This window comes from Mus musculus, chromosome 10 (assembly GCF_000001635.26).
Source record: "Mus musculus strain C57BL/6J chromosome 10, GRCm38.p6 C57BL/6J".
Taxonomy (NCBI): Eukaryota; Metazoa; Chordata; class Mammalia; order Rodentia; family Muridae; genus Mus; species Mus musculus.
The window spans coordinates 61,479,849-61,493,605 of NC_000076.6; the positions used below are offsets into that span (position 1 = coordinate 61,479,849).

The window sequence follows — 13,757 nt, forward strand, 5'->3', positions numbered from 1 at the left end:
GGGTTTATGAGTTCTCGACTCGGAGTGAGGAAGGCTCATGTCCGTGGCACGGTCATGCGCACTCACTGAGAGAGATGCTACTAGGCTCAGTGTGGTGAGACCTCCTCCAGCCCTGGTCAGCTTCTCGGTGGTAGAGTTGGATTTCTGTCGGTTCCCATCGCCAGTGTGTTCTGGGCCTTCGGTGTCAGCCTCCCATTGGGACACACACATGCTGAGCACTTTTGGCCTCCTGGGCTTGACCTTACCTGCCCTGTTTGGCCAGCTCTGAACACTGTCCTCACACCTCTTTCTGTCCCTACTCTTTTGCCTCTGGTCCCTGACTCTGGTCAGGGTAGATTTTCTGACACTCCCTTAATGGCTACTGAGTTTAGGACTGGGGACAGGGCCAGGAGAGACAGAGGAGAGAAGAGGGCCTCTGGTGTTGCCTGTGAGTTCCTCCTTCTGTGTGGTATTGCTAGTGGTGATTTAGGTGAGTTTAGGAGGCAGACACCAGAACCACCAAGTGTGGAGCGACGCAGACCCGATTGTGGCCCTTGTTTGTGCCTTGGTTTCTTTCCCTGTAATAAACAGGGTCTTGGTTACTTTTATGTCTTTTTCATTTCCTTATTGATTTATCTATTTATTTAGTTGATGTCATGTTAGCCCAAGCTGGGCTTGAATTTATTCTGTAGCCAAGGATGACCTTGAAATTAAAAAAAAAAAAGATTTCTTCATTTATTTTATGTGACCTTGAAATTCTAATCTCAAACTTTCTAATACTGGGATAACAGGCACATCTCACCACGTCTGGTTTATCCTGTGCTAGGAATTGAACCCAGGGCTTTTGAGAATGCTTAGTAAGCATTTTACCAGCTAAGCTACATCCCCAGCCTATTTTCCCATTTAAAAAAATGTCTATGGTGTTTTGCCTGCATGTATATATATCTGTGCACCACATGCATGTCTGGCTCTTGGTGCCTTCAGAAGCCAAAAGAGTATGCTTGTGAGCTACCATGCAGGCAGTGGGAATTGGACTCTGGTCTTGTAGAAGAGCAGCCAGTGCTGAGCCATCTCCCCACCCCCAGCCCCACCCCTTCTTTAAGCATCTTCTCCCCAGTGATCCAGTTCCCCTTCTGTCTTAGGGTTTTACTGTTGTGGACAAAACACCAGGGCTAAAAAGCAAATTAGGGAGGAAAGGGTTTATTTGACTTACACTTCCAGATCATTGGAGGAAGTCAGGGCAGGAACTAAAGCAGGGCTGGAACCTGGAGGCAGGAGCTGATGCAGAGACCATGGAGGAATGCTGCTTACTGGTTTGCTTCCTTGACTTCCTCAGCTAGCTCTCTCTCTCTCTCTCTTAAAGATTTATTTATTTTATGTATATGGGTACACTGTAGCTGTACTGATGATTGTGAACCATCATGTGGTTGCTGAGCACGAAGGTTGCTCGCTCCGGTTGGCCCTGCTTGCTCCGGCCTAAAGATTTTTTAATTTATTATTATATTTGAGTACACTGTAGCTGTCTTCAGACACACCAGAAGAGGGCGTCAGATCTCATTACAGATGGTTGTGAGTCACCATCTGTGGTTGCTGGGATTTGACCTTTGGAAGAGCAGTCGGTGCTCTTAACTGCTGAGCCATTTCTCCAGCCCCCTCAGCCTGCTTTCTTTTTGGTTTTTCGACTCAGCCTGCTTTCTTAAAGAACCCGAGACCACCAGCCCAGAGGTGGTACTACCCAACCTGGGCTGGGCTTTCTCACTAGTTGAGAAAATGCCTTAAAGCTGGATCTCATGGAGGTTTTCCTCGACTGAGGCTCTAACGTGTGTCAAGTTGACACACATGACTAGCCAGTACATCTTCTCATTTCCAGCCAGCCCTCTTCTTTGCTTGCAGATAAACTCCGAAGCAAGCCGAGGGTGAGGTAACTAACCTTTCCTCTCATCCAGCATACAGGTAGGGTCTTCCTAGAGACCACCCACCCGCAGGCTCCAAGGTCCATTTGCCTTGACACCATGTTTCCTGCTGGTAGATGGGCTTGGTCAGCAGGATGGCTGGCCTCGTTGTGTTGAGTGAGCCCTGGCTAGGAGGCCGCAGAATGGACAGGTGTTTTTTCCAAGTAGTTAGCTGGACCTGGTTTCTTCCCCAACACCCTGCCTCACCTGTTGAGTCACAGGCCATTTGAGCCCTCCTGTCTGCCTGGCCGCTGGTTTAAGTTCTGTGTATGGTGAGGTCACATGTATATGGTGAGGTCACTTGGGTTGATCCTCTCAGAAAAGTGGTAAAGCCAGCTGCCCTCCCCCTCTGGGTGGCAGAGCAGAGCAGCCCCTGCCCAGGCTAAGCTGGGTGTAGCCTGAGCTCAGGAGGAGGAAGACGAGGAGGAGCAGAGGGAGGTGATGAAAGGCCTAGGGACGTCCTTGTAGCTTCTTAACAGCCTGCATCCCTAGGGAGGAGAATACTGTTCACGAGACCCTGGCAGGTGGGTGCTTCATGGTCCTGTGTCTTTCCCAGGCACAGACCCCCCTTTGTGAGTCGCAGACCGGCCTGAAGGCTGGGAGCCGAACACCCACGTCTGCATGCTGAGGAAGATGGGGGAGGCCGTGGCCAGAGTTGCGAGGAAGGTCAATGAGACTGTGGAAAGCGGCTCAGATACCCTGGGTAAGTGAGGTCTGGCTCTTCTACTTTGTGACGGGTTTGTGAACTTAAGAGATGGCTCTGACGAGATGAAGGGGACATAAGTGTGTGGCCAGGAGGACAAATGCGCCATGGAATTTTCGTACAATTGTGGTGACTGTAGGTAGTATGTGTCCCAGCTTACACTTCGGTCTTTGGTGTTTACTTGTTGATTGTTTGAATTTGTGGGGTTTTGTTTTGTTTTGAGACAAGGGTATATCTGTGTAGCCCTGGCTGTCTTGGAACTTACTCTGTAGACCAGGCTGGCCTCGAACTCAGAAATCCGCCTGCCTCTGCCTCCCCAGTACCGGGATTAAAGATGTGTGCCACCACTGCCCAGCCTAGACTTTGTTCTTGTTTTGGGTCCTAGTCAGAGAAATTGGGAGAGTGCTGAGCTGTGGATCCTCCCTGCTTGGACAACTTCAGTGACGTGTGTGTGTGTGTGTGTGTGTGTGTGTGTGTGTGTGTGTTCCCTTGAACTGCCTCAATACATCAATCTGGACACGCATGAGTCACCCCATGTTGGGTGCCTCTTGAGATGGACTAGCCTGTGTGGGCTTCGAAGTTCACCCAGCTGGAAGGCACCTTCACGCTCCACTGTTGTGACATATATTTTAAAAAAATTTTGAATTGATCATAGCGTTTTAGCCTTTTACTTACACCTAGATGCCAAGCATTTAAGCAAGCTGTCCATCTAGTTGAGTTCTGTAGATGTGAATGACAGGAGGGGCCAGGGAGACCAAACAATTATCTCTGTGTATGTATGTCTTTGTGTGTGCCTGTGTGAATGTGAATAATTTGTGTTTGAATAGTGCTCGTGTGTTCTGTATATACACGAGTGTGTATGTGCGTGTGTGTGCTTGTGTGCTTGTGCGCATGTGTATGAATTCACAGGAATTCACAGGAATATCAGTGCCACTGAAGAGACCCAGGCATGCTGGCACCTTATGGGAACCCAGATGACTAGAGCACATCTTTGCCTTGGGGATGACAGTGCATATGGCTGAATGGTCATGGGCTGTGGGGAGGGATTTTCCAGGCATGTAGGGGTTTGTGTGCATGTTTGTGTGTTTTTGTAACAAGGAAGCGTTTTGGTAGTGTTTATCGTTGGAGCAGAGACCCAGCAGTGAGCTCCCATGCAGGTGTGTCTAGAATGCAGGTTCCGAGTCAGAGCATGACAGGGAGTAGAGAGGCAGTCAGCCTTCCCATAGGCTTGGTCACTGCCTCTTCCAGGAAGCCCTCAGTTTTATCCCATACCACCCTTCCTCCCTCCCTCCCTCCCTCCTCTGTAGTCACCCATTAGAGGGTAGGAACACCATGGCCCCTTTTCACCAAGTATCTGGCTGGAGTGGAGTGCTATGCTATAGGGGCCAGATTGGCCTTGAACTCAGAGCACTGTATGTGCCTGTCTCTACCCCCTGAGTGCTGGTGTTAAAGGCGTGTGGCACCATGCGCAGCTGACTGTGTGGTCTTCTGCGCCTGCCCTCTGAACCTAGCATGGCATTAGGCACCATGCTGGTATGTGGAGGGTTTGCTGAGCTGGGCCAGCGGATGACAGGTTATCAGGAAGTGGAAAGGTTTCTGCTGGTTTTGGAGGGAGCCTTAGGCACAGCTGTGAACTGTGGGCCTCTGTAGAATTCTGGAATCACCCCCGGCTTACAAGACTCAGCTTGGCTTTGGGCTTTTGGGTCCTGGATATGAATCTCCACTCTGACACCTACCAACTTGGCATCTTAGCAGGTCACCTACCCTAAGGTGGGGATGGTGATTGTGTCCTGATGTCAGGGTGGTTAGGGACAATTACATCTGTCACTTGTTTGAGATGCAGGAAGCTCGATAATCGGCAGCTATTATTTTTAATTTTTCTCTCACACCCAGAGGTGGAGGGGGAGGCTAAGTCCTCAGTGCTACAAACGCACCTCCACAGGTGCCAGTCATCCGGGTGTCACATGTCCACTTCACATTCCCTCTGAGAGGACCAGTTCAGTACAAGTTGGCAAGGTCTCTCTAAGGTGACAGGGCTAGAGGGACCCGGGCAGCTCCTTCTCATCCAGAACTGGATGTGTGGGACATAATAGCCTGTGAGCGTGCTTCCCCCAGGGGAGAGCCACAGAGGGAGAACTAAACTCTGACCCCAGATGCTTCTAAGTGGAAGCATCCTCTGTGAAAGAAGGGACTGGATGGAGCTGACCGGGAGAGTCCCCTGCTGAGTTACAATTGTCACCTCAGCTTTCAGGAGGTGTTGTTGAGGGCTGACACCCCCCCCCCCAAACACCATCATGTTGTGAAATCTGGAACTCCAAAGACTAGCATGCGTCCAGCGGTCAGGGGCAGAGGTCAGCGAGCGAGCATGAGTGGGGTCTGTAGGGTCCATGCCCACTGAGGAGCCCAAGGCAGGCTTCCAGCCATCCTGCCAGACCCCTGCAGTGCCTGGGATTGGAGCCCGTGCTTGGGCACCGGAGCTGAGGCCCTCTCCGTACAACACAGCCTTGGAGTAAGGTGATAGCTAGTGATTGCCAGGATTCTGAGGGCAGCAAGGCGCCAGTCAGTGTGGGAGAGCCTGTGGCCATGACGGTCCTGCTGAAGCCAGAGGCTTTCCTGTGGTGCGAACTGGGCCTTTAAAGTCAAGGTTGGATTGTCCGTGCCTTATCATCCCTTTAGTGAGCATAGAAGCAAAGTGTGAGACCTGGACACTGAGCTCCCTGTAAGTCTGCCTTTTGGAGGGTGACCTGACCAGGCTCAAACAGTCTGAAGGATCTGGGCTTTAAGAAGTGTCCATATATTGAGCACCTATTGTGTGTCACCTGTCTGGAAAACCAAAACCAAAACCAAAACCACAAGGCCTAGTTAGATGGCTCAGTGTATAAAGATGCTGGCTTCCAGTCCAAGGATCCAAGCTTAATCCTTAGAACCTACATGGCAGGAAAGAACCAGGTCCTATAGATTGTCCTCAGACATTTGGGTGTACACACACACACATGCATACACACTATACATATTCCAGACCCTGGTCTGGAAGGGAAACTGAGCTCTGTGGTTTTTGCAGAAATCCACAGCAGGACTTGAACTTGAAGTTCTCCTGCATCAGGCTCTGAAGTCACTCCCAGGCCTGGATTCATTCTGATGTTTTGACACTGTCCATCACTTTTCTGGGACAGGCTGTTTTCAGATGCAAGCCTGTTGTCCACTAATGCTGGATTGCCGTGGCTGTCCTGGGTGGGCTCCATGCAGTTTTAGACCCTGGCCTAAGCAGCAGAGCTTTGGCGCTGTGTCCTCTCAGGGGTCGCCTTGGCCCCTGTCAAATACCTGCATAACCGGCTTCTGTTTACTTCTCTGCCTTAAGGCTTTCTGCGCTTTAGGGAAAATGACCACTGAAACCCGAGGTGGGAACAGGCCTTTCAGGGCAGTGGTGGCGCATGCTTTTAAATCTCGGAACTTCAGAGGCAGAGCCAGGCAGATGGCAGGTCTCTTGAGTTTGAGGCTACAGAGTGAGTTCCAGGACAGCCAGGGCTACTCAGAGAAACCCTGTCTCAAATAGCCAACCAACCAATCAACCAACCAACCAACTAACTAACTAACTAAGTCAAACAAAAAACAAAACAAAGGTTAGACTTGGGATAAGTCAGCTGGTGAAGCGGTTTTTGCTCTAAGACCACAAAGCGCTATGGTGTTGCGTGTCTCTAATCTCATTGCTGGTGGGGCTCAATGCAAGCGTAATCACATCACGTCACCTGGCTTTCATTTCGGAAGTGAGATTTTTATAGATCTGGGGCTAGGCCGTCCGATTCAGTCCAAATGACGGTGAGAAGGTCCAAGTTGAGTCTGCAAAAGCAAGGTGGTTGCCAGGGTTGGTGATGCACACCTTTAATCTCAGCGCTAGGGAGGCCAAGGCAGGCAGATCTCTGTGAGCTGGTGTCTAGCCTGGTCTGCAGAGCCAGCTCAGACTAGCCAGGGATATATTGTCTCCAAATAAAAATAATGTTGAAAAGTGGTTGAGGTAGACATTCCAAGATAGTCCTTTGGCCTCTACATGCACACTCCTGGGCAAGTACACACACACACACACACACACACACACACACACACACACACACACACATTAGCTTCCCCACTAGCACATCCTTTTGCTGAAGGTCACATACTTAAAAAAAACCCAGTTCTCTGCAGGGACATGGCCTCAGCTCAGTACCTCGCTAGGCTCAGAGCACCTGTCCTCCCACCCCAGGGTAGAGCAGTGTCAGCCCCTCCCACCGTTCTGCCTCCCCAGTCTCTGTTCACTATGTACTTGTGTGAGCACTTTGCCAGTCCTGACTCATTTAACTGCCTTGAGAACTGTGTGATGTTAAAATCCTGTTGTAAAGATGACAAAACAGACTTGAGTGTTTTTAAAGGGCAGTCTGTTCCCTTTGTGAGACTGCTTTTTGCTTTTTTTTTTTTTTAATTTTTTAAATTTTGTGCCAGGGTGTCACCATGTAACCTAGACTTACGACATCAAACACACTGACCCCCAAGCTCATTCTGTAGCCTAGGCTAGCTCTGACCTCACTGGATGGCCCACACTGGCCCTGAGCTTCTGGTGACCTTCCTCCCTCAGCCCTTCAAACACCGGCAATCCAAGCATGCATCACATCACGCTGTGGGGATTTTACAGACCTGGAGCTAGGCATAGTGTGTGGGTGACTCGCTGTTGATCCGGGTGAGTGGAGGTCAAACTACAGCTCATCCAGCCCTGTGTGCTTCAGAGCCTCACATGGTAAACACCCTGCGCCCTGTGAGGGGGCAAGAGCTGAGTAGCTGGAGTCTGCCCTAGCCTGTCTCCTATGTCTCAGAAACACCACCATGAGCCCACCTTTTCCTTTGCTTTCATTCCTTTGCAAGGAATCACTATGTAGTCTTTTTTTAAAAAAATTCTGGGCTGGAGAGATGGCTCAGGGGTTAAGAGCACCGACTGCTCTTCTGAAGGTCCTGAGTTCAAATACCAGCAACCACATGGTGGCTCCCAGCCATCCGTAATGAAATCTGACGCCCTCTTCTGGAGCATCTGAAGACAGCTACAGTGTACTTAGATATAATAATAATAATAATAATAATAATAATAATAATAATAATAATAAATCATCTTTATTTTTTAAAAATTCTGTGAGGTCGGGCATGGTGGCACACACCTTTGATCCCAGCCCTCAGGAGGCAGAGGCAGGCGGATTTCTGAGTTTGAGGCCAGCCTGGTCTACAAAGTGAGTTCCAGGACAGTCAGGGCTATACAAAGAAACCCTGTCTCGAAAAACAAAACAAAATAAAACAAAATTCTGTGTACAAGTGCTCTATCTGCGTGTACACCTGCATCCCAGAAAAGGGTGCCAGATCGCATTACAGATGTTAGTGAGCCATCAATTGGTTGCTGTGGCTTGAACTCAGGACCTCTGGAAGAACAGACTTATGCTTTTTAAAAAATATTTATTTATTTATTGAATGTATGTGAGTACACTGTAGCTGTACAGATGGTTATGAGCCTTCCTGTGGTTGTCGGGAATTGAACTGCTCACTCCAGTTGACCCATTTGCTTCTGTTGGCCACTCGTTCAGGCCCAAAGATTTATTTATTATAAATAAGTATACTGTTGCTGTCTTCAGATGCACCAGAAGAGGGCGTCAAGTCTCATTACGGGTGGTTGTGAACCACCATATGATTGCTAGGATTTGAACTCAGGACCTTCGGAAGAGCAGTCAGTGCTCTTACCCGCTGAGCCATCTCACCAGCCCAGATTTATGCTCTTAACCACTGAGCTATCTCTTCAGCCCCTCACTATGTAGTCCTAACTAGCCTGGAACTTGCTCCATAAATCAGGCTGACACCTTGAACTTTCAGAGATCCTCTTGCCTTCTGTCTCTGCCTCCCAAAGTGCACCACCATATTTGGCTTATAGTTTTAATTATGTGTACTTGTGTGTGCACACAAATGCAGATGCCCTCAAAAGCCAGAAGAGAGCATTGGGTCCTCTAGAGCTGGAGTTTTAGACAATTATTTTCTGAAAGAGCAGCAGGTGCTCTTTAAAAAAAAAAACAAAAACAAACCTTTTTATTGATTTTTTTTTTTTTTTTTTGAGTTTCACATCAGGCAGTCCAGTCCTGCTCACCTCCCCGTCCCTTCAGGTTTGCCTTTTGCCCTTGTAACCTTCCTCCCCGGCACCCCCCCCCCCAAATAAATAACACACAGACAAACAAAGCAAAGCAAAGCATAGTAAACATCTCCATGGACGCTGTAGTGTGTCACAGTGTGTCCCACAGTACCTGCTCTGTCCACACATTTTCACTTGCAAATGTGCAAATGTCAATTGTAATGAGTCATTAGTCTGATCTAAGATATCTGGGTTCAGTGTCACCATCATCATTGGATCCTTGCCTGGTCTCCCTCCAGTTATTCTGTTGCCCTGTGTCATGGAGATCGCAAAGCTTTGGATCAGGATTGGCCCATGCACGCATCCCAGCCATTCAAAGATGATACAGATTTTAGGATGGGGCCAACTCAGAGCCCAACATCTGGGCCTAAGTAGCAGCTGAGCTGATCAGCACCGGCTCTCCCTTATTCATACCACCAGGGTGAGCACCTAACACTGCTCAGGCTAGCCCACCCAATGTTGCCATGGGCAGGAGGTGGGGTAGCTCTCACACCCTTGGGGTTGGCTCATGGGCAACCACATCTCCAGAGCCTGTTCCACTGTGCTGTCCAGTCAAGGCGTAGGACCCAGTCTCCCAAGTGCTGCAGATTGTGAGGGGCTGAGCCAGCTCTCTCGACTACCTCGGGTAGCGAGAGGGAAGGATGAGAGGGCACCGTCACCCCCCTTGACCCCACGCTACCTCATGGTAAAGCTATGGCAGGACCAGCTTTTTTTCTCTCTCTTACTCACACTTTTGGGGTTGGCTCAACCACAACCCCGCCACCAGGGCCAGTTGGGTGCAGGGACTGCTCTCCTGAGAGCTGCAGCCGATAAAAGGTGGGGCTGGCTCTCCAGAGCGCTGCAGCCAGTGAGGAGTGCAACCTATTCTGCAGAGCCCCTGGACATCCACATGGTCCCTTGGCAGCTGCCCCCAACCAGAGATGTCTCTAGTGTCTCTGTTCTCTAGTGGTAATATAAGCCATGGGCATTGACACCAACCCCTGCTGCAGCATGGCCAGTGACCAGACCTGGTACTCATCAGCAGCTCAGGCTGGGACCTCACCATGGCCTCAGGTGGCAGGGCTCAAAACAGGCTAATCCTCTACCCTTGAGTCTCCAGTACTCTCTCTTCATAATGCTCAAACTGCACCACTTCTCTTTCTCTCCCATCCTGTCTGCCACATCCTCACACATGTACTGGCTCCCTTTGCAGCCTGGCAGGCCCTTGGGTGACATCCTGTGGCAAGCTTGTGTCTATGGCCCACCTGTGCAGTACTCTGGAGGGCAGGTCTGTGGGTGGCATGGCAGACCACAGGTGTCTTGTCTGTCTGTCTTCCTCCTCCTGTGCTGCACTGCATGGACGTAGTAGGTGGGGGTCTGTGTGTCTGTGTCCTGCTTGTGCTATGGAGCAGAGAACAGGTCTGTGTGTGTCCCTGCAGAACTTGGTGGCATGGCAGAACACAGGTCCTGTCTGTCTTCCTCCTCTGGCACTCAACTACCTGGATTTGATTTGATTTGATTTTTATGAGTCCTAGGCATAAAACAGCTTTGGCCACCAAGCCGGGCTTTAACTAGCATGAAGAAAGGACTGCCACCTGCTCTGCCCCTGACTAAGAACAATACCGCCACGACCATCAGGATGCTTCTTTGCCTATTGCCAAGGGCCAGCAAGGGCTCTTAGCCACTGAGCCATCCCTCCAGCCCCCTTCCTTAGCACTTTGAATTTTTGTTTTGTGACAGAGTTTCATCAGGCTGTCTAGCCTGGTCCTGAACTTGCAACCAACCCTACTGCTTAAGTCTCACCCAAGGCTGGGACTCTAAGCAGGGCCAACCCACGCCTAGCAGAGCTGGGCTGCTTTTCCTCAGCAGCCTGTGTGACATGCATCCTGGCTTGCGAGAATCTGTACCTAGCTTCTTTCTCTCCCGTGTAAGGTTAGTGGTGTGGATGTAGCTCCATCTGGGCTGGAGGACATGTGGGTGATTTCTAGGTTTCCCACATCATTAATGAGCCCATCGATGCTGATGTGAAGGTTTTTATGGGATAGTGCCCTAAACAGTTGCTGGACTTGCTCATGGTGAGTGAGGTCTGACTGCAGGGGTGAGCACAGGGGTGAGTGAGGTTTGAGTATGCAGGGGTGAGTGAGGTTTGACTATGCAGGGGTGAGTGAGGTTTGACTATGCAGGGGTGAGTGAGGTTTGACTATGCAGGGGTGAGCACAGGGGTGAGTGAGGTTTGACTATGCAGGGGTGAGTGAGGTTGACTATGCAGGGGTGATTGAGGTTTGACTATGCAGGGGTGAGCACAGGGGTGAGTGAGGTTTGACTATGCAGGGGTGAGTGAGGTTGACTATGCAGGGGTGAGGTGGTTTGACTGTGGAATGGCCCTTTTCAAGTCAGATCTCTTTAGCACTCAGTGTAGTTTTCAGTTCAGGGGTGAGACAACACCTCTTGTTGCTTTATTTACAGTTCTGTATTGATGACAAATGATGTTGAAAATCTTTTCTTGTGCTTTTTCGCCACCTGTCCATCTCTGATGAAATCTGTGTTCCAAACTTCCACTGTTACCCATTTTAAATAAGTGAGTTTTCTCTAAGTTTTGAAAATATGTCAGTGGTATGTGTGTGTGTGTATTGTATACAGATATATTTGATTTTTTTCCCTCTTGCGGTAGTGTCTGTCTACGTAGCCCTCGCTATTCTGGAACTCAATGAGATCTGTTTGCTTCTGCCTTCTGAGTGCTAGGACTAAAGGCATGTGCCACCCTGCCCAGATCTAGAAAGATACATTCTTTAAAAGTTACATTTAGGGGGGAGGGTATGGGGGACTTTTGGGATAGCATTCTAAATGTAATTGAGGAAAATACGTAATAATAAAAAATATTAAAAAAATAAAATGGAAAGATACATCCCCCCCAAAAAAGTTACATTTATTCTCTATTTATTTATTGGTTGGGGCACATGTATGCCGGAGTAATTATGTCGAGGTCAGAGATCAGCTTCTCTCCTTCCCCCAGGGGTGAATTTAGTTCATCAGGCTTGGTGGCAAGTGCCTTTATCTGCTGAGCCATCTTGCTGGTGCCTCAGCCTCCTCAGTGCTGGGGTCCTATGTGTTCTCTATCATATCTGGCCAGACGTGTTTTGCTAGTTCAGTTTCTGGGCTCTGACTTGTCTTTCAGCCTTCTAACCGTGTCTTTTGAGAGACAGATGTTTGTGATCTCGATGAAGTCCAGTTTATCATTTACCGCACCCCCCCCCCCCCAGCCAAACCCAATTCTGCGGGTCCTCCTCTTGGAACTGTCTGGGAGCTGGGCAAATATGCGTGGGCTCATGGGCCCCATGTCCCTGAAAGTTCAAGGTTCTCTCAAGCAGCACCTGGATGAGAGGCTTGTGCAAGAGTCCCTGCTGCCTTGCGTGTCTGAGATCTGGACAGGTGGGTTGTCCCGGAAGCCTCCAGGTGCGTATAAGCGGTCAAAGTGAGCATGCGTTGGGAGAGGTCAAGCCTCAGGATGGGAGATGAAGGTTAGGGAGAGAAGGGGCGTGGCCTCCCCTTCCCTTTTCCAGGCTCACCTGCTGTTAGCTACTTTTCCCTACACTTACCAGCAGATGGCGCCCTGTCACCAGCCGGCCTGGCCCTTGCTGGGTTTTAGTCCTCCCTGGGCCAGCTCATTTCCTGTATATGTACTTGTCTGACCCCTGTAGGGACCACGTGATCTGGAAACTCGTTGCTTGCTTCCTTCCCTCCCTCTCTTCTCCTCCTCCCTCCCTCCGTCTTTTTAAACTTAATATAATTATTTTTATTTTTATTTTGAGATATGATCCCACTATGTAGACCAGGCTGTCCTGGAACTCCCTATGTAGACCAGGCTGTCCTCGGACTGCACAGAGATGATTCTCCTTCCTCTGCCTCCCAAGTAGACTCCGCCCAGCAGAAACTCCTTTCTTTTTTTTTTTTTCTTTTAAAGATTTATTTATTTATTTATTTATTTATTATATGTAAATACACTGTAGCTATCTTCAGACACCCCAACACCCCAGAAGAGGGCGTCAGACCTCATCACAACAGATGGTTGTAAGCTACCATGTGGTTGCTGGGAATTGGACTCAGGACCTTCAGAAGAGCAGTCAGTGCTCTTAACCGCTGAGCCATCTCTCCAGCCCCAGAAACTACTTAATTTTTTAAAAATATTTTTTATTAGGTATTTTCCTCATTTACATTTCCAATGCTATCCCAAAAGTCCCCCATACCCCCCCCACTCCCCTACCTACCCACTCCCACTTTTTGGCCCTGGCGTTCCCCTGTACTGGGGCATATAAAGTTTGCATGTCCAAATGTCTTTCCAGTGATGGCCAACCTAGGCCATCTTTTGATACATATGCAGCTAGAGTCAAGAGCTCCGGGGTACTGGTTAGTTCATAATGTTGTTCCACCTATAGGGTTGCAGATCCCTTTAGTTCCTTGGGTACTTTCTCTAGCTCCTCCATTGGGGGCCCTGTGATCCATCCAATAGCTGACTGTGAGCATCCACTTCTGTGTTTGCTAGGCCCCGGCGTAGTCTCACGAGAGACAGCTATATCTGGGTCCTTTCAGCAAACGCTTGCTAGTGTGTGCAATGGTGTCATCGTTTGGAGGCTAATTATGGGATGGATCCCTGGATATGGCAGTCTTTAGATGGTCCATCCTTTTGTCTCAGCTCCAAACTTTGTCTCTGTAACTCCTTACATGGGTGTTTTGTTCCTAATTCTAAGAAGGGGCAAAGTGTCCACACTTTGGTCTTCGTTCTTCTTGAGAGAAACTGCTTAATTTAATGACAGTATTTACTACTCATACTTGGTATGAGTTTCACTGAAAATGAAATCTATCTCTCTCTCTTTTAAAAAATTTATTTATTTATTTATTTATTTATTTATTTATACGAGTACACTGTAGCTGTCTTCAGACACACCAGAAGAGGGCA

The 13,757-nt window shown here is 49.1% G+C and overlaps 1 protein-coding gene across 4 annotated transcripts in view; it reads left to right on the plus strand.

The window, feature by feature from the left end:
* The window catches only part of Lrrc20 (leucine rich repeat containing 20), a 107,023-nt gene that overhangs the window by 4,080 nt on the left and 89,186 nt on the right, over window positions 1–13,757 (plus strand). For 3 of the 4 annotated variants that reach the window (XM_017313885.1, XM_017313884.1, NM_153542.1), the window contains exon 2: window positions 2,488–2,634. The exons of the other annotated variant lie outside the window; for it this stretch is intronic. In XM_017313885.1, coding sequence (XP_017169374.1) covers window positions 2,553–2,634 — 82 coding nt within the window. In that variant the 5' untranslated portion in view covers window positions 2,488–2,552. The remainder of the gene's footprint in view (window positions 1–2,487; window positions 2,635–13,757) is intronic. 4 annotated transcript variants of the gene reach the window in all.